The 24,684-nt window shown below is 37.2% G+C and overlaps 1 protein-coding gene across 1 annotated transcript in view; it reads left to right on the top strand.

Annotated features, from left to right (window-relative positions):
- The window catches only part of LOC129238461 (allatostatin-A receptor), a 71,952-nt gene that overhangs the window by 34,673 nt on the left and 12,595 nt on the right, over positions 1-24,684 (top strand). Inside the window, exons 4-5 of the mRNA XM_054873486.1 lie at positions 6,241-6,359; positions 12,988-13,063. Coding sequence (XP_054729461.1) covers positions 6,241-6,359; positions 12,988-13,063 — 195 coding nt within the window. The remainder of the gene's footprint in view (positions 1-6,240; positions 6,360-12,987; positions 13,064-24,684) is intronic.

The raw sequence follows: 24,684 nt of genomic DNA, 5'->3' as shown, positions 1-24,684 counted from the left end.
CTGCATCGAAGTTAGCATATCTGTCTTCATTGATGGCTCCAAGGTGGAATCGGGAGTCGGAGCAGGGTTTTCTCTAAATCAGCGAATTTATCTTTTTCTATTAAACTACCGAATACTGCTAGTGTTTTTCGGGCAGAAGCCTTTGCGATCCTGTTCCTTAGAACGTGAGAGTGAAGGAGATATAATATTAACATTTTTTCAGATAGTCAAGTCAGATTGAGGCTCTGTTGATGCCATGGTACAGATCCAAACTAGTCAACTCCTGTAAGGAGGAGGTCAAATATCTTGGAGTGTGCAGGCAACATTTCTCTAATCTGGGTTCCAGGACATCGGATAGTAGACGCAAAGCTCCAGCTTCCCTGAAAGTCCCGCATAACCTTGGCATAATTACGTTATAGATACTATAGCAGATTAAACTCCTACTTATCCAGAATTGGCCCCGCCATACTAAACATATGTCCAGCATGTAAAGGCACTCCGCACGACACTAACCACCTTTTCATATGCCCCATCAAACCCGCTCATCTAGCACTCCTCGCTCTCTGGGCCTCCCGTTAAACGAGCTAGGCGAAGACTACCGGTGATCTACAATACACTGACAGGGTATAGTATAAATATACTGTTACAACAACAACAACTTCCTAGCCGATCATCGGCGTTTCCCTGATTGTTGCTAAAGGGGAATTGCACCACTTATTTCGCAGGAAAGCGCACAAAAGATGGAGCTCGATTACTTCGTTTGGTATTTGGAAGACCCTTTGGCCCCAGTAGAATAGACGGAAAGAAAGTCCTGGAGACTCCACAAAAGTTCCATCTAGGAAAGAATGGAATAAGGGACTCTCACTAAACAACTTCGACACTACAGTCTATACAGATGGCAGTAAAATGGATTGTGGTGTTGGAGCTGGTATATATTCTCACAGACTTGGAACTGAAAAATCTGTGCGTCTCCCTAATACCAACAGTGTCTTCCAGGCAAAAGTACTGGAAATTGGGGAAGCTTGTAGGCTACTTAGCACGGATTTCTCTTTTAAGGGCAATATCGCTATTCTTTCGGATAGCCAAGCTGCAATCCAGGCACTGGAATCGGCTACAATAACCTCTAAAGTGATGGAGCAAAGTAGGCATAGCCTCACCACCTTGAGTGAAAACCATAAAGTAACCTTAATTTGGGTCCCGGGACACCGGAACATAGAAGGTAACGAAAAAGCCAATGAACTGGCAAGAGGGGGATCTGCCATGAATAACGTTCTTGCAGAATCGGTATTCACCCCATTAGGTGCAGTCAAGAGTGCAATTTCCCTAAAATACCTCCGAATCGCAGATTGTAGATGGAGAGACCAGACGAAATGCAAAATTATCAGAACGTTATGGCCCGCCTGCAATCGTCGACATTGATAAACATGAAACGACGGGACGCCTGTAGACTAACGGCAGTCATAACTGGCTTCTGGTCTATCAGAGAACAAGCAGCCAAAATGGGCATCCCTCACAACACATACTGTCATACTTGTAAACAACCGCAGAAAAAGGAAACAATCTTTCATTTCCTCTGTGAATGTCCTGCCCTATGGAAGGACAGAATGTCAACCCTGGGCAAACCGCTGTTCTCGAGCGTCTCGTGCAACTATCTGGCATAGACGTCAACAACCTAATAAGTTTCCTAAACCGCACAGATTGGATATAGTCTTGCTGTAAGTAACTGTTAAACAAGTTGGTAACGAGGATGTGGCAACAAAATGGTGCGGAAGCGCTAGTTAGGTTCTGGAAGAATCACCACTTAAACCAACCAACCAACCAACAACAGTCAATTACGAAAGTCGTAGTTTAGAGGTTGTTGCAGGAGATATTTTGTGATGTATCCCCAGAAGAATTGTTTACGATTTTTCACTTTTTCCTAGCACTTCGAAGCCACAAATCCATTAGCGCTACGAAAATCGACTAATTTGTTACTTTAAGATTATGTATTGATACATTATATATTTATACATTATATTTTATTTAAAATAATATAAGGTGGCGCCAAATTAATCACCTGCATTGTGTAGAGGTTCCCACCTAAACAGTTTCCCATATTCTTCGCACAATTTGCTCAGCGCCATTAAAGACAATTACTTTCAATTGCTTTTTTGAAATTCTTGGCATTTTTGCAGCAAAGTAAAAAACATTCGACGAATTTTTATTGCTAGCTCTGCTTTATGGTAATTTCCCCTTGTTTTAGAAATTAATACCAGATAAAAACTCGCTGATTATTAAAACGTTGAACAGTGTATCTCATTCAATACAATTTAACCTGGTGGACGTTGGGTTCAATTGCCCATACTTACATATTTCTCTGCATGGGATGCTTGAAATATTTTATATTCACTTCGCATCACCACAAGCATTCGATGTGATTTTCCCGCAGCTTTCCTCCGAAGAAAGTAAAAATCTGATTATTTCGGAATATCGTTTTTGAAGGCACATATCTAATTAACACTGGAAGAACAAGTGTGGCTGGGTGGAACATATCATGTGAACTGGATATTGTTAGCCGCAGTCAAAATCATAAGAATCGAAGGTCATTAGAATTCCAAAACACTCACAAATAAGCATAGTTAGGCACCATCCACAAACGTTACTCATTCATAAATTTCTCTATGACAAAACGCAAACCTCTAATCAGGTTCTGGTGTTGCCGAATAAAAAAACTTCAGAATTCCTCGCTGTTCAGTTTAAAATCGCATAACATTTTAGTTCCACAGCAACAAAACATGAAATCTTTTATATAAAAATCTGAAGCTGTATGACGAAAATAAATTCAATTTAACATGCATTTTTTAAAGGTTAATCTGAATGGATGAGACACTTGAAGAGTTTCCTTTCACTGAGTGACCTGGCAATGTTAACTTTTAATAGAAAGCGGAAAATAAAATAGTAAATAATAATAATAATAATTCTTTTGTGAACTCGACTTCCCACTGCAGTTCTATACCTGGAAAAGCACTCATTGAAAAATGAACAATGAAGCTTCGCTATTCTATTTTTCATCGCGCTCAAAGCCTTGTCTAGAAATCGCAGAGGTAGAATTTTAAGCAAAATATTGAAAAGCGACGCATTTTTTACTTCAAATGTACGTGCGTATGTGTGTGCACATATTTCAGCATAAAAATAAATCATGCTATAAATTTTCAACTAAGGACAAAATTCAACAACAATCGTCAACGCTTCGGTGTTAAAACGGAAAACGGCGAATGCAATGAATTGGAAAGTGCAACAATACAAAAACAGTAAAGTGGAATAAGCACTCACATATGGAAATGCGGGCGGATGCTTATAAAACTTGGCCGCGCTATTGTGTAGGAACGCACACTTGTATGGGGAAATATGATATGCGGAAAGTGCACTTGTATATTTTACGAAATTATTTTGCGCCAGAACAATGTAATCGAAAAACAATAAATCGGTAATGAAAACAGGCAAATAAGAATTCGGAATTGTAAGTCATAAAGTGATATAAAATGATATGCGACGAATATTGTTGAAAAGATCTACATATAGTATGGTGTGTACATAAATAAAAATATTGAAGCCCAAAAATGTTACGGAGAAAATGAGAGAAACAATTCAACTTTCCGTGATGAAAATTCCCTTTTTTATATGATATTCATTATTGCTGTGACACTCAGTTCTATACAAATTGGGAGAGCGTGTCACCGCCCAAAGGCGTGAAATTTTTAATGAGTCGTAATTTTTAAAACATATAAGAATAAATTCTAATTTAGCGCATAGCAGTAGACTATATGAGGATATAGGGTGAAACCATTACTTTATTGGTATGACCTTAAACTGCAACTCAAGAAATTGGCTTACCGTAAACCAATATTTCGCACTTTATTCGATATACAAGTTTATACACCGAAACGCCTTCATTAAGACATAATAAACAAAATTAATATACCACGGATATATACAGGACTACTCATAAATTTGAACGCAAATATTCTTAATTTTACTGATTTTTTCTTTGAAAAAAAAACAATATTTTGTGGAACAAAAATTTATTTGAAAGAAAGTGCAAAAAAAGGTATATTACGAGTATTAATTTTGATTGGTAAAGAAATATGTATTTAAAACAAGAACATTATTTGTATGCACATGTACTACATATGTACGTATATGTATCAGGTCAGTCCATAAGTGCGTGAGTATTTTACCCATAATTTCACTTTTGTACGATTTTTGCATACAAAAAATTATTCGCGAAATATAACGGAACTATTTATATTTTCTTTGATATATTGTGTATTCAACAAGTGATTTTAATAGAATAGATAGAAGTACGTGTTGTTAAAAAATAAAATGGAATCTTGGAACGCGTATAAGAGGCATATTTTGTATTTGTTTTATAAAAGTGGTAAAAATGCAACAACTGCTGCTGCAGAAATCAACACTGTTCGCGGAGAGAATATCGTGAGTGTAAGGACTGCGCAAAAGTAGTTTTGAAAATTCCGAAGTGGTAACTGCGACGTGGAGGATGCCCCGCGCGCTGGTCGTCCTGAAGTCTTTAACTCCGACGCCTTGCTCGAACTCGTGGAAGCTAAGCCAAATTTGACAGTTCGACAGCTGAGAGGTTAAATTCATCGCAGGGAACAGTTCACAGGCAACTGGTTCAGTTGGGAAAAGTTTCAAAGCTGGGAAAATGGGTTCCGCATAGACTTTCCGTCGCCAACCTTCAGCAGAGAGTGAATGTGTGTACTCAGCTGCTGCAACGGCTTGAAAATGAAAGTCTTTTGAACCGTATCGTTACTGGTGATGAAAAATGGGTCCTTTACAATAATCCGGTTCGCAAACGTCAATGGTTAGATAAAGATGAAACATCAGAACCGACCTCTAGAGATGGCCTTCACCCCAAAAAGAGTCTCCTGTCTATTTGGTGGAATATGGCCGGTATTGTTTATTATGAACTTCTGGAACCAAACCAGACGATAAATTATTATTCCCATCAGCTATCAACCCTGAATGAGGCACTTAACAAAAATCGACAGTCTTTAGTGAATAGACGCAAACTTTTATTTCACCACGACAACGCAAGACCTCATACCGCAAGGGAAACACGAAGCAAGCTGAACGAGCTCGGATGCGAGCTAATGCCGCATCCACCATACTCTCCGGATATTGCGCCTTGTGATTATCACCTTTTCCGTGGACTTCAATTCCATATGAGTAACAAGAACTACTCCACAAAAGAAGCTATAAAAAGGTATATCGAAGCGTATTTTGGCTCCAAGGACAAACAATTTTTTGAGCAGGGAATTAAAAATTTGCCTAAACGTTGGGAAGTCATTGTAAATAATGAAGGAAAATGTATTATTGATTAATTAATACTTTAAACATCTTTTTCAATTTTAAAACCACCTGATACAAACAAAACATTGTTTAGAAAAAATTATATGGAAAATTTTAAAACTTTTTTTTGTTAAGTATGCATTTTTCCCCAATTTTTTCGGATATACATTTTCTCAATTATAATTAATAGGTCTATGAATAAGTTCGTGCGGTTTTTTTCGAAATTTGAATTTCGGATCATTCCCATGGCTTTTAAACGTTTGGAAATGGTTGATTGATCAACTCCCAAAGTTTTTGCAACCTCTTCTTGCGTTTGAGCCGGATCTTGATCGAGCAATTCCTCCAATTCGGTATCCATGAACTTTGGCGGCGCGGCCAAAATCACCACTTTTAAAGCGTGCAAACCACTTCTGGCACATTCGCTCAGCTAGAGCATGCTCACCATAAACTTCCACCAAGATACGATGACTTTCGGCTGCTTTTTTCTTCATATTAAAGAATTCCCCGCAAAAACACATTATTTGGCACGAAATTCGACATTTTCAAGAGTGGTAAAAATATTGTTGTTTACGCTTCAAATAAAAAACGTATACTGACGTTTGTGCCTTACGACAGTAGCTCTCCAATGAATGTTTGGAAATGTGGATCGATGGAATAATAATCAAGTTACGCCATCTGTTGTAAAACCGCACGAACTTATCCATAGACATAATTAATATTAAAAATTATAAAAAGTATAACATTTTTTTTTTCAACATAAAAAAAATTACTCTATTTTCGCACAACCCTTCGAACGATACAAATTTTTACACTCGCGCCTCGAAAAAGAAATCATAATTTTCAGTATTTAAGTTAATTTTCCCACGCTCATTTTTAACCATTTCTCCCACTTCTTCTCTTACTTTTGTATAGGTGTCCTTCTGTGCATCGTCCTACGTCACACCATTGACGCTGATCTTTTTTCTGTATATGTGCATGTTGGCACGCCTATGGAAGAGCGCGCCTGGCTGTAAACCGTCAGCGGAATCGAGGTAAGCAAATGGCGACGTGGCAACTCAAACTGCCAAGCAAGAAAAGCTGAATTTTTAAGCATTCAACTTTGCTCATTTCATTTAATTATAATTCACACACAAACATAGCCATACGCACGCTACGTATTGTGTCGCACATACTTGAAAACAAATGAAATACCAAAGTGAGTTGTTAACATCCGCTAGCCATGTTTCGCAGGTCCTTCGTTATTTCATTTATCCGCATCGGATTTTCAGGTATAAACACAGCAGCAGCAGCAGCAGTAGAGAAACGTGCCTGGGCATTGCATTAAGTTGTGTAACAACATATGTTGGTGTATGTGTGTTTGTATGTAGCCGCAAGTATCTGTGTAAAATCACTCAGCTGCTAATTCGAATGAGCATCCGTTAAATCCCATCAATCACTTGATTCCTGGGTATTTTAAGGAATCCGCTAGAGTCATGCGTGCTGACGCATGCGACAAGAAATTTAATTATGGAAATTAATTTTTGGAATTTTCGGCCGAGCATGCCGTTTCCGCGGCAATTCACACCTACATCTGTACTATATATCCTTCTCGAGGGCAGGCAGGCATATTACACTGCCCTGCATCGGTTTTGCGAATAAGATGGGACCTAGTGACCCCGAAGGGAATTTTCGCGCAAAGCACGAATCCAAGTTCAAAAATTTTCCATCACATCAGGTTTTCGAGAAAAAGGGGGTTGAAACCCCTAAAAATAGCGTATTTGGCCATTTTTCAAAAATTGTGGAGCAGAACCCTAACGTGCTACGATCTTCGTTATTGTCAGAAATTGAAGGTTGAACTTTGCTCTTTGAAATAAGCCCAAACCCAAATTGTTCGCATGCACCCTTAGAGTAGGGGGTGTACTTATGTCTACGGGGGTAGAGAAAAAAAATGAACATAGGAACTTATCTACACCCAAGATAAGATATAATGAAAAGTGCAGTGTTCCTAAGGTATTTAGTGTCGCTGATTACAAATCTGAAGTCAAACATTCCATTTAAAAAGAAATAAAAAAAATCAAATTCAAAATTTCAAACGTTTAGCTTAGTATCTAAATAGTATAACCCTTCATCTAAATCACCTCTCTGAGGCGATTTGGCATTAACATCACCAGTTTTTCAATGTAATTGGGATCCAAGCGGCATCACTCTTGGTACAATGCCTCTTGCTGGAGGCTTTTATTGCTTATGTGGTGCTTTCTTATTTTTTCCAACATATTCCACACGTGTTCAAGCGGATTGATATCCGTGCTCTGTGGAGGCGTCTCCAAAAGGTGTGGAGTGTTCTACGCGAGGTACAGACTGGTGTTCATTGCTTTGTGCTTAGGATCGTTGTCTTGCTGAAAATAGAAATCGGAATCTATTCCCAATTTTTCGGCGCTGCTCTTCATATTTTTTTTTCACAATATCAATATATACGTATTGTTCCATCACTCTGTCGATAAATTCCAAATTTCCGACTCCAGCTATGCAGCCCCTAACCATAATACCTCCGCCGCCGTGTTTTACGGTTTTTATGGTATTTTTTGGATTTAGAGCTTCTCCTGGTCTCCTCCATACGCGGAGACGCCCGTCTGAGCCAAAAATATTGTACTTTAACTCATCTGAGAAGATAACCTTCCGCCAGAAGTCAATTGGTTTGTCCATATACGCTTTGGCAAACTCTAAGCGCTTCCTCCTATTAATTAAATTTACGTGCGGCTCTTGCGAGGAATGTAGGACCTAAAGTTATATGTTTTTATTGCTCTACGGACTGTTTCCGGTTGCACTTTCTTGTCAATGTTGCGACCTAGCTCTGACGCAATCTGCACTGCGCTACAAAATGGATCCTTGTACACCAGATGCCTTATTGTGCACCTGTCATGATCGGAAAGTGCAGGTAGCCGGCCGAATCTTTTGTTATTTTTAATGTACCCTTCGTATTTGAATCGCCCAATGACAGTCTGAATAGTGGATTTGGTTCTACCCATAGGTAGGTAGGTGGGGTGGTTGTCATAAAGACACACTTAGACCTTTCGCAGGTCCATTGTGATACCACGGGAGCTTATTCTTACTCTACGTGTTCCTTTTCAAACCATCCGGTAGCTTTAATAAACGAGCAGAGCTTCGTTAGTTTTAGATGGGCTATGTCCGCTACATCGATTAGAAATGCCGTATCAAGAGTGCGCAGCCTTCTCATAGCTAGGCTTTCACACTCACGTAAACGGTGTCTGACTGTTTCCTCTTCTTCTGTATTAAGACAGCTTCTACAAAAATCGAAGTACGGGAGTCCTAACCTTCTAACGCGGCTGCCTATTAATCAATGACCAGTTAATAGACCTATCATTTTTCTTATAGCTTCTCTGTTAAATCTTAGCAAGTTCTTCGATCGACCGCTCTTCCAGTTCGGCCATTTCTGTCTACTTAGTTCCCATGTTGTGAGGTTTTGCCAGATTGTATTTACCTTTTTGATGGTTTCCCTGTCTATAAGTAATTTACAAGTGGCTATGGGCATGGGTATCAGCGCCTTATCCGGTTCGAGATCGAGCGTTGTTCTGCATAAGATTTTTGCTCTTTTGTGTAGAGATGCAGGATCTTTCCACGATCATCGAGTGTTAACTCTTTTCGATGCATTTTGTCTATAAAAATCGAATATTTTGTCCACCTCAAGCAAAAGACGCCAACTATAATGAATTTACTCATTACTGCACACATTTTTCAAAAATCCCCGTTATTTTGTGCAAATATAACAAAAGTATGGTGACTTAAGTGGCACACTGTAAGTGTGGAATTACGTTTGTTTTCCCTCCACTAGAGTGAAAATAATTTTTAAGCTTCTGGGATAAATGGTTGTATTATATTTTGACCAACTTCCTTTAGGAGCTTCATTAGTGAAGTAATGTTGTTAACTTTGTTAACAAATATTGGCGGAGCTTTGAAGTTTTTTTCAAGGTTTAGGATATCCCTTTTCTTGAATTTCTAGAGAAGTAAATCTATTCTTGGTGCGCTCAGAGCTGTCCAGCCAATATTCATTCACTTTAGCTTGTTTTTGAGAGGCTTTGGGCCTACCTGAGCTATCGAGCCATCTCTTGTTTGTCAATCGTTACCTTGTACAGATTTGCAGTTCGAAGGTTGTGGGGAGGCGTCCTGCTGTTGATAAGCAATTATCTGTGACAATTTACGTATTTGGGATTTAGTTAAGGTGCGGCTGAAACTTTGAGTGCTCCAGGTGCTCGAAAGAGCTCTACGACTCAATATATGGTTCTTCTCTAGTCCCCCCCTTTAACCCCTATTGCAGGAGCTGTGGCGGCCTTTCAGAAAAGGAAACTGTTGAGCAGTTTGTTTGTAAATGTCAGGGCTTGGCAGTTAGACGATTAAAATCACTGGGTGCTTCTTACTTCAACAACTTGAGGCTGTGCTCCAACCTAAATTCCATCAATCCCATTTCGACTTTTCCATAGAAAAATGTCCCTCTCCAGTTTTACTAAAAGAACGACTTAGAATTCCAGCTTCTTGTATTTAATGTTCTTTAGTAAGACCTGTCTTACAATTCTGTACATTCTTTAGGTAGTTTTTGTCGCAATGAAGTTTGTGAGCAGCGTTGTTAAAGCGTCGCATATTGGGCCGAATGTGACAATGTCAAAGTTTTTCTAAACTGTTGCACAAAAAATTATCTCAGGCCCAAGCTTCACTTATGGCAAATGAATCAAATTCTTTTTTTGTTTATTGAGAACTTCTCTTATTTTACTTCTTTTCATATTAGTCTGAGCTATGCCTTTGACTTTGTGGGCGGTGAATCTGCCTCCCTCTCAATTCTTAGATGAAGCGTAGGATGCATATTTACCCGTTTGCTCGGATAGGAATTTTCAAATTTCAAAATTGTCACCAAATTTCGTTTTCGATAATTTTCCATTGAAAAGACAGCATTGAGTTTACATTCTAGCACACGCACGCATATACATATTTTCCAATTTTACAATTTTCCCCCAGTTTTGCAAATGGAAATGTAAAGGATTTTCCCTTTGGTCGATTTCAATGTTGTTGACAAGTCTCTTAGAATTAGAATGCAGAAATAGCATGCAGTTTACAATTAAACTTTAGGTGGATGTTGGTAGTACTCACCTATGTACATATAAAATGTCGGACAACATTGCCACCGCATTGACAACAAATTTGGGTGTATTTAGATGCATGCGTGCTAGCTTGTCACAACTCTTCAGGGAGACAATGACTAGTTTGCGCTGCCTCTTCTGCCTCCCATGTAAACAACAACTAACGAATTTTACATTTCGGTATTCTAGAAATATCAATTGTCCCCCTGCAGGCCCTTTTTAGACAGTCCCTACTATGCACTTATGTTATACCGAGACTGTTGCATTAAGGACATTAAGGTCACATACAGACTTAAAATAAACTGTTGCTGTGGTGCAAGAGAGTGATATTGTCGGATATTACCGGCGACATAGATAGATGGATAGATTTGCTACTAGGTTTGCACTTCGACCTCATGGTCTTTTGTGGCCTCTGCTCACAATACCTAATCCAGGCACAGTTCCCTTATTAAATTCCGGTTGGAACTGCGTTGGCTTGAGCGTATGTGCCTTTCTTCTGACTGTAAATGGCCGAGATGTCTCAAATTTCTCTACTCAATGGCGCTGTATTCAAGGAAAAGATCCATTGGAGTCTCCTGGGATTGATCGCATTGATCGATTGAACAATAAGGGTCAGTGGACCATATCCCGATCATGTACAGATGACAGCCCAGTCTTCAATGGCCTGTGAGAATACCCGTGAGTACTCTCATTTTTTTCTTGGTTAGGATTATGAGTATTTTAAACCCCTTTTGGTTGTACCCTCCCAATGAGGATTTCGCCTGGCGTCGCCCCATACCTTGGTGCCAGCAAACCTCCTTTAGCCCTAACTCCTAACTCATAAGCTGGGGCTCCTCGCTCATAAGCTAGGGCTAAAGGAGGTTTGCTGGCGCCAAACTATGGGGCTACGCCAGGCGTGGTGCTTAATGGTGTGTCGTCCTATAGAAAGAAAGGGCTCGGGTCCTGTTAACAGAGTGACGGCAGCCTCTTTCCCCAGTGCGTCCGCTACTTCGTTCGCAGTTATGCCACTGTGTCCTGGAACCCAAATTAGTCGGTTGTGAATGTCCGTTCCTAGTAGATTCAGTTTCTCGATACACTCAAGCCTTGAGTGCCGCCTGACTGTCACTTAGAATGGCAATTCGCTCATTCCGGAAATTTCTGTCTAAGTTTATCTCTACACATAGAGAGATGGCATACAACTCCGCTTGGAAGATGCTTGGGAAACTGCCCATCGGCACAGAACCTAATTTATTTTTCTTCTTGGTACCATTTTGTGAGTCTGATGATTTTTGCTTTTACAGACCATTACAACCTGTCAAACAATAATCTTGTGATGTTACATAACCTCAAATAAAGTCCAAAAACCTGTTCTTGCACTTTTAACTAGGACCATCTTCAAAATATTAGAGCTAATCTGAGTTTGTATTCAGATCTAGCACATCAAACACCTTCGGAAAAGGGTAGTGTGGTTCTTGATACAATAGTTTTGTCAGTCTAGGTGCAGAAGTCTGTTCTGGTCATATTTCCAAATCGAGTCGAAAAATGAGTGGAGTAGCAATGAGTGTCTGCGTGCGTCTACCATTCATTTGAGGCCGGCCTGCCGAGCTCGAGGCATTTGATTATAGAAAGAGTTTGTAGTAATCAACCCAAGCAGACTTATTACAGGTAAAAGCAAAGCTCAAAATTCAGATATGTCATAAAAAAGCTTGTCAAAAACAACATTCGCTGTTTGGAGGAACGACATTTTTGTATGTGGAAGAAATTGCACAGCACCTTTGCGAAAAAAATTGTCAAAAATTAGAGCAAATATTGAGCCACTTCAAACGTGCACTTTGTTATACTAAAATTGGGTGAGTTTTATAGATGCATACGCAGAATTTCTCTAACGATTCTGTTGATGGAATTCGCCGATTTTTTTTTTTTATTAATTTTATAAAAAGTTTGAGACTTTGTATTATTAAAACTGCTCAATATATGATGTACACTTTCTTTTGATGCTGGCTGTACATAGCAGAAATGAATGTATTTCGTATGCATTTTAAAAAATATTTTGTCCTTCTTTACAGCTTTGACGGGCATACATACATACATACGTAATGTAACGAATATACGGATTACCGACGGCATAGGCATTTGATAAAAACTTTTTTTAAAAAATATGTAATATAAACTTACGCAAATTTATTTATTCATAAAGTAGGCAAAAACTACAATGTCCCTTAATTTCCGCACAGTGGGAGTGGGCGACTTAAATCTGTTATTTTTATACAACTTTACTAAAATTAGAAACGATACGCACATCAGATACGTATATATGAACCAATTTTATTTACCGCACGGGTGCTCAATTTATTGTAACAAAGGCATCCAATTACAACGCAATGGTATACAATGCGAATTTTGACCAAGAATTTCTGTGAGGACTTTTGTCATTCATAAATATTGTTTTTTTTTTCTTTCGTATCCTCCTCATCCTTTCACATAACACACTCGATTTGATTTGTACGCTAATTTGCATTCCTCTCTCTTTCTTCCATTTCTTCTGCTTCTTCAGGAAGGGCAAACGGCGTGTAACTCGTATGGTCGTTGTGGTTGTGCTTGCGTTTGCAATATGCTGGCTGCCTATACATGTAAGTTCCAAGAAAACGAGAAAGAGCAAAAACACAAACTACAAAATATTGAATTAACAGGAAATCGGGCATGTAAGTATGGATGTGTGTCTATATGTACTACAGGTATTTACATGCACATTAGTTTCTGATGATTTGTGAAGTAGAAAAAACCTGAATTATGGGGGGAAAAAACAAATTCAAATACTATTTGTAAGTGATTAAAAGTCGAAAGTTCTGAGGCAAGATTTTTTACTCTTTCGATCTCAAACTTGCTTATAGGCAGCTTTAGCTTTTAGCCCCGTTTTATTTGAGCCAAAAAGGAACTAACTCACTAAAGAACGCGTCGAATTGGTTAATTGTAGTTCGTAGAAAAACAAACCAAAGCCAAAAGCGAAATGCTGGGTCTTTAGTACAAAAAGGAAAAATTAAATACAAATACTTATAAATTATAATTAAAAACAAACTAAGCACGCAGTTTTAATACTAAAAAATTAAAAAACGAAAATTAAATAGAAAATTTAAAAAAAGTGGAACTGTTTCAAACCAATTTTTTTACATTAGTTGCTTGTAAGCAAATTCGGATCACGGTGATAACAAAAACATTGAAATCGAGGGAATGAGCAAACCACGTAAAGACTTTGCGAAGCGCATAAAGAAACAGTTCCGGAATTCTAGTGTAATGAGTATTCTGATGAATAGAGCGAAGGTGATAAAAAGGATTTTTTAGATAATAATTTGAAAGAAATTTTGGAGGAAGTTTAGAAAGAAGGAGTTATACCTGTAGGCGATCGGATTACTAGAAGTATCGCCTTTGAACAACATGCTAAATATTATCCAGCTCTGAGCTCATTGAAAAAGTAAACTTGTCTACATTGCGATAAAGAAAAAGTCTTGTTCACCTTCTCGATTGACAACAACCGCATGCGCGATTTTGGCCGAGTTTAACAAAGCGCGCCAGTCGTTTCTTTCTCGTGCTGACCGGCGCCAGTTGGTCACATCAAGTGAAGCTAAGTCCTTCTTCACCTGATCTTTCCAATGCAAAGGAGGCTTTCCTCTTCCTATGACCAGCTGGTACCGCATCGAATACTTTCAGATCCGGAACGTTTATACCCATTCAGACGATATCGCATAGCCAGCGAAGCCGCTGGATCTTTATTCGTTGTGCTATGTCTATGTCGTAAAACTTCATACAGCTCGTCGTTTCATCACCTACGATATTCACCGTCACCAACGTGCCAAGGTCCAAAATCTTACGCAGAATCTTTCTCTCAAACACTCCAAGCGTCGCTTCGTCGGATGTTGTCAGCATCCAAGCTTCTGCGCCATGCGTTAGGACGGGCATGATGAGAGCCTTGTAGAGTGTTACTTTTGTTCGTCGAGAGAGGACTTTACTGCTCAGTTGCCTACTTAGTCCAAAGTAGCACTTGTTGGTAAAAGAGATTCTACATTGGATTTCAAGGCTGACATTGTTATGGGTGTTAATGCTGGTTCCTAACTAAACGAGATCTCTTACTAATTCAAAATCACAACATTCAACCATAACGTGGGTGGCCGACTGTTTGTTTGAAGACAGGAGGTGCTTCATCCTCCCCTCGCTCACCACCAGACTCATTCGCTTTATCCCTTCATCCAGCTTAGAAAATACAGAACTAACAGCGTGATTGCCAGGGCCTGGCATCAAGTTAAAGAAGACACACGACAGTGAGTCACTCTGTCTGAAACTTCATTTGGTTTCAAATGGCTAAGTCTTTCACAATTCTGACAGAGCCGCTGGTATTGCACAGATGCGGGGATACCAAACTCAACACCGCGGCATATGGGTAACTCCTTTTCGTGGTGTCGAATGTGACTTAAAAGTCAAAGAAAATATGGTATGTGTCGGTTCCCCTTTCATAAATATTTTTCAAGACTATGTATTGTGAATCATATTTGACATCTGACATTATATATTTGGCATCCTCGGCCTCTAAATCTTATAAACACAAGCTGTACACCTCTGTCGCTCTTTTACATCGGTGCTATCGGAAAACCACGAATGCGAAATTGCGAATCGACATCCGAAACTGATTTGAAAATACTTGGGAGCTTGCAATATGTTGTGCGAAGTCAACCAGTTTTTTTGTTTGGGTAACAAAACAATGCAGTTGTTAGTTACATTTGTTGGAGAAGAGTAAATTCGGACTTGCCGTCGTTGGAGCGCAAAGGAAAAAAGTTATTGATGTCACAAAACCAGCTATTGTCGCGAAATAATACAACTCGTGGAGTCGATCTCTCTGACTTGCTAATGGAGTTCTATAACACTGTGGAACAAATTCAGGTTAGCAAAAATTAGGTCCATTCTGAGAGTGGCGGGTGAAAATAGAGGCGAAATTAGAAGACCCGTATCGCGCCGTTTGTTTATGTTAGTTCGAATTTTTTTTTAATCGGCCTTCGAAGTTTGCAGTCAAATGCCGATTTTCAGTATATTGTTTATATGGGTTTTCGGCTATAACTCGTCGACTAATTGATATTTTTTCAATCTGTAAAAGCCAAATTATTGCTAGAGACCTGTGCAACAATTACAATTTTTGAAAAAATTGATTTCGAAAATTTTTGTGGTACTTATGAAGCAAAATGTTGGAAAAATTATTTTTTTTTATGTTTTTTGAAAATATTTTCCACAAAACTAAGTCTTTTTTGCATTTTGTGTGGTCTATAATATGCTTCTCAGTTTCTTAAATAAATGTAATTTGAAAAGAAAATTACGGGATTAAATACTTTGGCAGCTACTTAGACGAAAGTCACAAAATGTTCGAAAAATTAACGTTTTCCTTATTATTTCTTAATATCTGGCAAGCAACTCATTGTTTTTCGCTTTTTTTCTTATCTAAAATATAGTTTTCAATCCATCACATAAATATCATGGAAAAAAATATAGTATCAGTCGAAAATTTGTGCGATATACACACATCCATTACATAAAACTAATGTAAAAAAACCCAAAATTCCTTGTAAACACATAGTAATTAAAAATCCCCAAAACCATTAAATAAATATCGATTTCGGTAGAAGTAATTAAAAAGGGAAGTTTCAAGAATTAGGAACATTCCAAAAACAATTAAAGAAAAGGAAATGCTAAGTATGGATTAAAAACGGGATTTTCCGAGAAGAAAGCATGTTCCAAAAATAATTAAGGAAATGGAAATTCCCAGAATACAATTAAGAAAGGGAATTTCCAGGAACAATCAATAGCTATTAAAATAATATTTGTAAACATTTGTGTTGAAATCTCAATGATTAAAACAACAGTTTAATTAAGTGTAATATTTATTGATTAAATAACGGTTATAATGTATTAGTGCTCTTAGCAAAAGTCGGCAGACAACTGAAAAAAACAAAATTCCATTTCCCATACTATGACCCACACAATATTCATACCGACCAAATGTAGACCTTATTATTTACAACTTGTTATTTCAAGAGTGGAAACTTTCAAATTACAACAGCATGAGAACTAAAAAATTTAACAATCTGCATGCGAACTAATTTCAAAAATAAAGATTCAGTTAAGACTCGAAACTCAGCCCAAGCTGATGTCTTTTAATTTTCGCTCGGTCGTGATAAAATTTGCTATTCATTGTTTTGGAACCTATTTCATTTTGTGAGTGATTTAAGTTAAGTGTTTCAGTTTCATAAAAATAACAAAAAAAACATTCTATAATATATATTGTATTAAAAATGTCGGAACCAACATGTAAAATGAACCATTTTTGTAATATTTGTGGACGTTTCATAGTAAGCGATGAAAAATGCGGCAATGTGACTGATTCTTTTTTGGAAATCTATAGACAATATTTCTCGCAAGAGTTTATCAATGACGTAAACTATGCCCCTAAAAAAGTTTGCTTTAATTGCTATTCAAGTCTTATGCAATGGAAAAGTGAAAAGAAGAAGGCTATGCCTTTTGGTGTACCAACTACAATAAAACTTTGAATAGAAGGAAAACAAAGAATAAAACTTATGTAGCAGTGTCAAGTGTCCAATTACCATTACCGTACTCAGAATTCGTTCCAGTACCAACATACCGAAGTACTGATCTTCAAACAGGTATCAGTACTACAACCACCGCTGCTACACCCATGGATTTCTCCTCAGAATTCAACCCTGATGAAGGTACATCCTATAAAACATCAAAGGACCCAATCCTAATAACACAAAACCAATTGGATGGAATTGTTGCAAATTTGTGTTTGACTCAGAAAAAATCAGGCTTAACAGCATCTGGCCGTCCAAAATATCCGTGTTTTTTGTGCGATTGGGATTCACGATACGGAGAAGGTATTAAAGGAAGAAACCAGTACAAACAACATAACTGGAGTAGTTGAATTGGGCGAAAATGGCCTAATGACAATAGGCTACATGAAAGTCTTGTTCCTGAAATGAAAATTTTGTTGCCGTTGCTCCACATTAAACTTGGCATTGCTAAAAATTTTTTGAAATGTATCGCAAAAAGACCAGCAGTATTCAACCGCTTGAAAGACATTTTCCCAAGACTAAGTAAGGCCAAAATTCAGGAAGGGGTTGTTAATGGTCCCGACATACGGAAACTAATGAGTCGTCAAGATTTTGAGCAAGTTCTGACAGACCGAGAATTAAATGCATGGCTCGCATTGAAAGCAGGCATCAAAGGACTTTTGGGTAAAGAACGCGAAGAAAACTACAGGCAATCTGTTGCAAACATGTTGGCAGCTTTCGCTGAAATAGGGGTTAATATGTCATACAAAATTCATCTCTTGCATCAGCATCTTGAAAAACTCGCTCAACAGTTGCCAACTGAATCTGATGAGCAAGGCGAACGTCATCACCAAACTTCCATTTGAAATAAGGTAACTATAGAGTGTGCATATTTTGAATTCTTAGATTTTTCTAATATCTTGGTCAGAGTACACAATTTAAACATGTTAACGATTGAAAACTATTTTCGTTTCAGGTACAGAGGAAAGAAATCTCCAGATGCGATACTCGCTGAAATTTGTTGGTGGTATAAAAACACCTTTGAAGAAGAGGAAGACGAGGAAACAGAGGAAGAAGGGGAAGACACAGATGAAAATCCAGAATATCTGTTGGACGAAATAATCGATCTCTCTGATGATGATGACGATGACCAAGACATTAGAGAGAGCAGTGATGTTGATCCACAGCCGCCTGCTAAACAGCAGCTGGCCAAATTATTAATTTAATTTATTTTATTTTTCTACTTAAAACTTTTCATTATTAACATTTCAAAATTATATTTTTTCCATATTTTTATATTTTCTTTTTCTATGTTTCCTCAAAACCAGTTTTGTGGAAAATATCTTCAAAAAACATGAAAAAAAAATAATTTTTCCAACATTTTGCTTCATAAGTACCACAAAAATTTTCGAAATCAATTTTTTCAAAAATTGTAATTGTTGCACAGGTCTCTAGCAATAATTTGGATTTTACAGATTGAAAAAATATCAATTAGTCGACGAGTTATAGCCGAAAACCCATATAAACAATATACTGAAAATCGGCATTTGACTGCAAACTTCGAAGGCCGATTAAAAAAAAATTCGAACTAACATAAACAAACGGCGCGATACGGGTCTTCTAATTTCGCCTCTATTTTCACCCGCCACTCTCAGAATGGACCTAATTTTTGCTAACCTGAATTTGTTCCACAGTGTAATATTAATCACGGCTCTATTAAATGGTACATGCAAATATTTTACTTATCTGTAGAAACGGCAGTAAGGAATTTATGGCTTTTATATTGCACGAACCTCAAAATGGTCGAGCCCAGCGCAAAACATATACCTCTTATAAAATTTCAGATGGGAATAACAAAATTACTAATGATCCATCAATTTCAACAGATATTATGCCAGCACCAGATGAATGGTATGGGGAAATACAGGTCAGATTAGGTTAGGCTGTAGTGGGCGCAGAGTTGGCCACTGAAGTCTGGAGGCTTATTGCTATGCCCCTAGTTTGGACCACTTCGTCTCTTGGATAAGCGATAAAATACTATGAATGGCTGCCGATTCCAAGCCTGCCAGTTATCCAGAGAAGTAAACGTTTTGGCAGCAAGAAAAGTGTTCAACGCTGTCCATTTCTACTTGTTCCTACAGCTGCGCCAGAAGTTATTAGAAGGAACCTCTCCCATTCGGTAATGCCCGCTGGCAATACCAACTTCTGTATTGATAGAAGGCCGGCATATATTAATGAGGCAACTAGTTCTATACTCATTCCTGTTTGGCTAGGTCTTTCGAGTTATCTCGAAGTTGGCTCTGCGGTCCATCATTTCTTGACGTGCGCATTGTAGACTAACCTGATCCAAAGCATGCCTAAGAGAAAAGGAGGCATTCGCATGTTGGGCAGAATAGACGGATTTTCTGGAGAGATATAAATCAATGCCGTTTTTTCCAAATGGAAACAATCCCAGAAAATTATTGCAGCTCAAAGAAAAATTGTTTACCATCGTATCGTACAAGCGGTATTTTACTGTCAAAAAAAGGGTTTTCGAAGAATAAATAAGGAGTCAAAAGTTTGGCTTCATAAAATTGATTTCATTTCTTAGTGCCACGAAATACTTCCTCAAGGACTCAAAGTTGTTTATAAGCGACCACATCTAGTGACCAGAAAGCTCTAAAAGTTTGAAACGTCAAAGTTCAGTAAATTCGTCCAGCAACCATGAGAATCATGTAAAAAAGTCTAACAAAAGCCAAGCTCGATTTGATTTTGAGACATCAAAATTGATATGGCTTGAGATAGCAGAATTTTAGTCTAAAATTTGGGTTTAATAACCACAGGGATTGCGAAAAAATGCCTAACAGCTGGTTCATGAGCATTTATAATTTCTTTATTATGTAATTTTTTTAACATTAATTCATTATTTTAAATAAAAAATATTTCCCCTACTTCAATAGTTCCAGTCAATTTTCGATTCAGCCGTAAAATCGCGACCCTCCCTAAAGCGTGAAAACCCCCACATACCCATATTCGGCGACCACTATGTAACACATATGAGCGGAAATTTGAAACACCGCACAGTCTTATATCAGTCAATTTTATTGATAGATATGTATGTATGGCTGATGTGGAAGGGCACTCGCGAGGACATAAATTAAACTTGGCAAAAATACAATTGATGAATGACACTACGCAGAGTATGCTAGTAGACAACAAGAAACCCGAGCGAAATGTGTACATATTTGCCATGGGAAATGAATGTCGTAAATTTCAGTGAAAATATGGTGAGCCATCTGACTTCCTGACACCACTTAAATACTTAAACATACACATCCAAATGCAAGCACAATTCTCATCGGCTGCTGAGTGCTTAAAACCGTATGAAAGTTTTCCATAACTTCGTTTAACATTCCCATCTTGCAACTATCAGATTATTTTACCGTTTCACTTAAGCAGCAAAAGCTATAAAGTACAAAATCAAAATTGAATGAAATCACTCAGCAAATCATTTAACTCACGGGACTGCAGGTTCGCCATGGCGTATGAGTGATATTGAATTCAACATTTAAGGGGGGGGTAGGGTCACAAAATCGAAATTTTTTTTCTTCACTCATCTTATAGTAAATCATTTCAAGAATGTTGTGTCAAAATTTTAAGTGGATCGGAGCAGAACTCTCAAAGTTATAGCCTTTGTAGGCACTCTACCTCGAATGCGGAGCATCGATAATTTCTCAGAGTCATTTTTTCAAACGCGTTTTTCTCGAAACGACTTCTTAAAAGTCGGTGCCAATCACAACTCCGAAACTATTCAACCGATTCTTTTCAAATTTGGCACACGTTTTCTAAATCAAAAATACCTCCCCCCTACACTGTTTTTTTTTTATTTTTTGTTTTTTAAGGTTGTTTTTCACTTACAAATATGGCGAAATTTTTCGCCAAAAATGCTCGTTTTACGTTTTTTCGCCACCAAAACTACAAAAATGAAAAAAAAAAAATTTTTATTAATGTAGGGGGGAGCATTACGTCATACTTTAACTGAAAAATTCGACTTTTTTAGTTTCAGATGATTCTACGACGAATGCCGATTGGCACCGCAGAGCACCTCTCGAAAAACATATCTCCAAAAAAACTCTGTCATGGGCTTATTTGTCAATATTTTATTATTAATATTTTTTAAAAACTTATTGAAAAGATGTACAATAACATGTAACTGATTTTATTAAAGTATCTTAAGCCATATTTCTGTAAAAAATTCACAAAAAAAGTGTTTTTTTTTAGCGCTAAACCCTACCTCCCCCTTAAGTGTGTAGCCTGTGAAACAGCAAACATGCACATATACATATATATATATATAGGTATTTATGCAGTAGAACGCGAAAAAAAACTGGCAGAGAAAAAAGAGAAAGGGAAGGACAGAAAGAGTGATGTATTACCGTTTAACATTGCCGTTCTTGGACCTTGCAATGTCAGTTACGTTAAACAGGGCATACATAAAAATTTTCCATGTAGTTAATTACACTAATGGCAAAGTTGTTTTGTTGTTGTTAACATATGGAAAACGAGGTAATTTAAATGTAATGACCAAATTTGAACTGCTTTGCTCTGAAATAAAATTATATAATGGCAATAGAGTTAAAAATGTATTTACCAGTTCTGCATTCACTTTTATGACCTCTTGCGATCTACTCACACATCGCTCAAAATCGATTTTATTTATAATATTCTCAAAGTATAGACAAGACGACCCTCCTGTTGTGTTATATTTTAAATGAGCTGGTTTTCTATTACAAAACAATAGCATAACCAAAAAATTGCTTATTTTTAGGCTTATATTTATTCCTGCAAATCTACTTCACACTTTCCCCTCAGCCGAGACACACGTACGCGAACAATTATTCCAATTCTCAAAACTTTTGTTAAACGCCATTTTCGAAATGGTCATTAGCTCAAATAACGACTCACAGAAATCGTATCTATGGACTCCACACGGTGTCCCTTTAGGGGTAGCCTCAGTTTATTTAGTAGACAAAAGTCACCTTTTACTAAAACAGGGAAAAGTTGGGAAATTAAACAGCTCACATTTTTAGCCTAATAAACAAGCTTTGCATTTTAAGACTCACATCTTTTGGGACAGAATTTTTTAAAAATAATTTTTGCTCAAATCCGGCCTCCTTTTACTAATTATTTCCCAAATAATAAAGAGTGTCCAGATTGGAGGTACTTTTTCCAATAGGTTTTTTTTTTGACAGATCACGCGTGACTATTGTCATACTAAATACATACTTTTGTTCAGTACTCACTGACATTTTCAGTATTTACAATATTTGCACCTCAGCAACGTTAACAAATCGTACAAATGCATTGCGAAAATCTACGCTCTGTGAAAAGTGTTCATCGCGCACTCAGGCCAACTTATGGTGTTCAGCGATGGGTCTCATTTTTGGATTAATGCCTAAGTCATTAAGCTAAATTATCATATTTGGGCTAAAGAACAATCCAAAGTCATGCACCAACAGCCATCATATCCATTGAAAACAACCGTTTGGTGCAGCCTATGGGCTGAAGGAATCATCGGCCTATTTTTCTTCAAAGACGAGGCTGGCACAAATGTAACAGTAAATGGCGAACACTATAGCGCCATGCTAAACGACCAAAGTCTTTCGATGCCGGAAGCTCGTTATTTCCACAACATCTAGTTCGAACAAGACGGCGCTACTTGCCACACAGCCCGTGAAATAATGGATTTACTGCCTCGTCTTTTCGTTGATCTCGTCTCGTAACAGTGAATTGGTCTGCAAGATCGTATGATATCACACCTTTGGACTTTTATTTGTAGGGATATGTAAAATCTAATTACCTTGTAGACAAGCCAGCTGCGATTCAGGCATTGGAAGCCAACATTACTAAAGTTATTCACGAGATACCATCTCAAGTACTCCAAGAAGTCATGCAAAATTGGTGTTTATGAATGACCGAATTAAGGTGCGGTTGCGTCCAACATTTAAAAAGTAAATGTCGTGAATGGTTATACACAAAAAGAATAAAAACTGTCCAACCGCTTTCAATTTTCGTTGTTTTATTTCTATTTAAAATATGATATTTTTAAATTTATCACTCTTTACTATCATATTTATAGCAGTTTGGCGGGGTAAGAGAGCCGCGCTAATCGAAGAAAATGGCTTTGTGTTCGAGTGGCTTTGGCGCAGTTTTTTCGGTTTCTACTCAGTCTTGGTATGATATTATATTTGCTTAATTGCTTTGATTTTGTAGTCATTTACAAACTGCTGTTTAATTTGTTGTCATTTGTTTATCTTTCACTACGCAAACATATCGATTATCATGAATTTATTTACAAGGCAGTTGTGAATTATTATTTATTCTTTAGCCAATTAGTTTGTTGGTTTATTTAGTTAATAACACCATTTCTAGAAAATATATCATATATCATTTTCAAATATATGAGCATATATTTGTATGTTTATGTATGTATATATGTGAAGTAGGGCAAGCAAGTGTTTTATTTATTCTAATTGTATCAATTTGTTTACAATTGTTTCAGAGTCATCAATATTTTATGTTATTCTGGTAAAATTGACTCACCCATACTACGAATGTGCAAATATTTGAGTAAAGTTTCTTCTATTGGAACAATCAGCAAATTTTTTGTATTTATTAAGCTCGTTAAAATAATTTAGCATATATGAGTATTGTCATTCTAATGGGGAATAAAAACAAATATGATTCCATAAATATTACACCGTGCGACAAAACACTTCTTCTTCGATATAATATATTTTATACACCATATATATTAATATATTATTAGTCTACAGTCACGCTGGTGCTAATGCTTTTGGTGCTTGCAGTAGAGGAGAAGATTAGATCCCGCTAAATCTCGGGGGTGATTTAAACATTAATTTTGCAACTAATGATGCAGTAGAATTAACAAATTTTCTACCCGACACATTTGGTCTAGATATAAATAATAATATAAATAAATCGACTACTAAATCCGGAACTACAATAGATGCAATTTTTTCTCGTAATATCGATAATGTACAATCAAAGACATATATATCATATTTTAGTTATCATTAACCAATAGTAACATTAGTACCTATTGAAGCATCTAACGATAACAATGTAAGTAATAATTAAATAGAATATTTCATATATTAAATAAGTAGGTACTATTATATTTTCTAAAAATGTTGTAAAATTTAGTGAGTGACGAGGTAAATATAAAATAAACGGATTTTTTTGTAAATTTTGTCTATTTGTATTCTCTGCGAATGTTTTGAATTTATTTAGATATATATTTTTTCTCTCTCATTCCCTCTCGAGTCTCTCCCTCTTCCTTTGTCTGTCTTTAAAGTTTCACTTCTGTTATGTGTACTACACGCACTTTTTTTCAAAGATATTTGGTATTCCCGGAACTGACGAATGCGGGATGCAGTCCAGTCGTTCCGTCGTTTCCAGAACGACCCGGATTTGAATAAAGCCAAGAACCGTCACTTCAGCAGCATTTTTCACAAATTACACATGATATATGTTGTTCCAACTACAACAATAGGCTATTCCGAGGACGAAGAGATTTTTTACAATTATTTGAATTTTTCCATACGATTTGCCAACAAAACCTGCAAACCTACCCTGGTAGGCAA

Source organism: Anastrepha obliqua, chromosome 2, assembly GCF_027943255.1.
Source record: "Anastrepha obliqua isolate idAnaObli1 chromosome 2, idAnaObli1_1.0, whole genome shotgun sequence".
NCBI classification, from domain to species: Eukaryota; Metazoa; Arthropoda; class Insecta; order Diptera; family Tephritidae; genus Anastrepha; species Anastrepha obliqua.
Note: the sequence above shows the minus strand (reverse complement) of the source record. Positions and strands in the feature narration are given on the sequence as shown.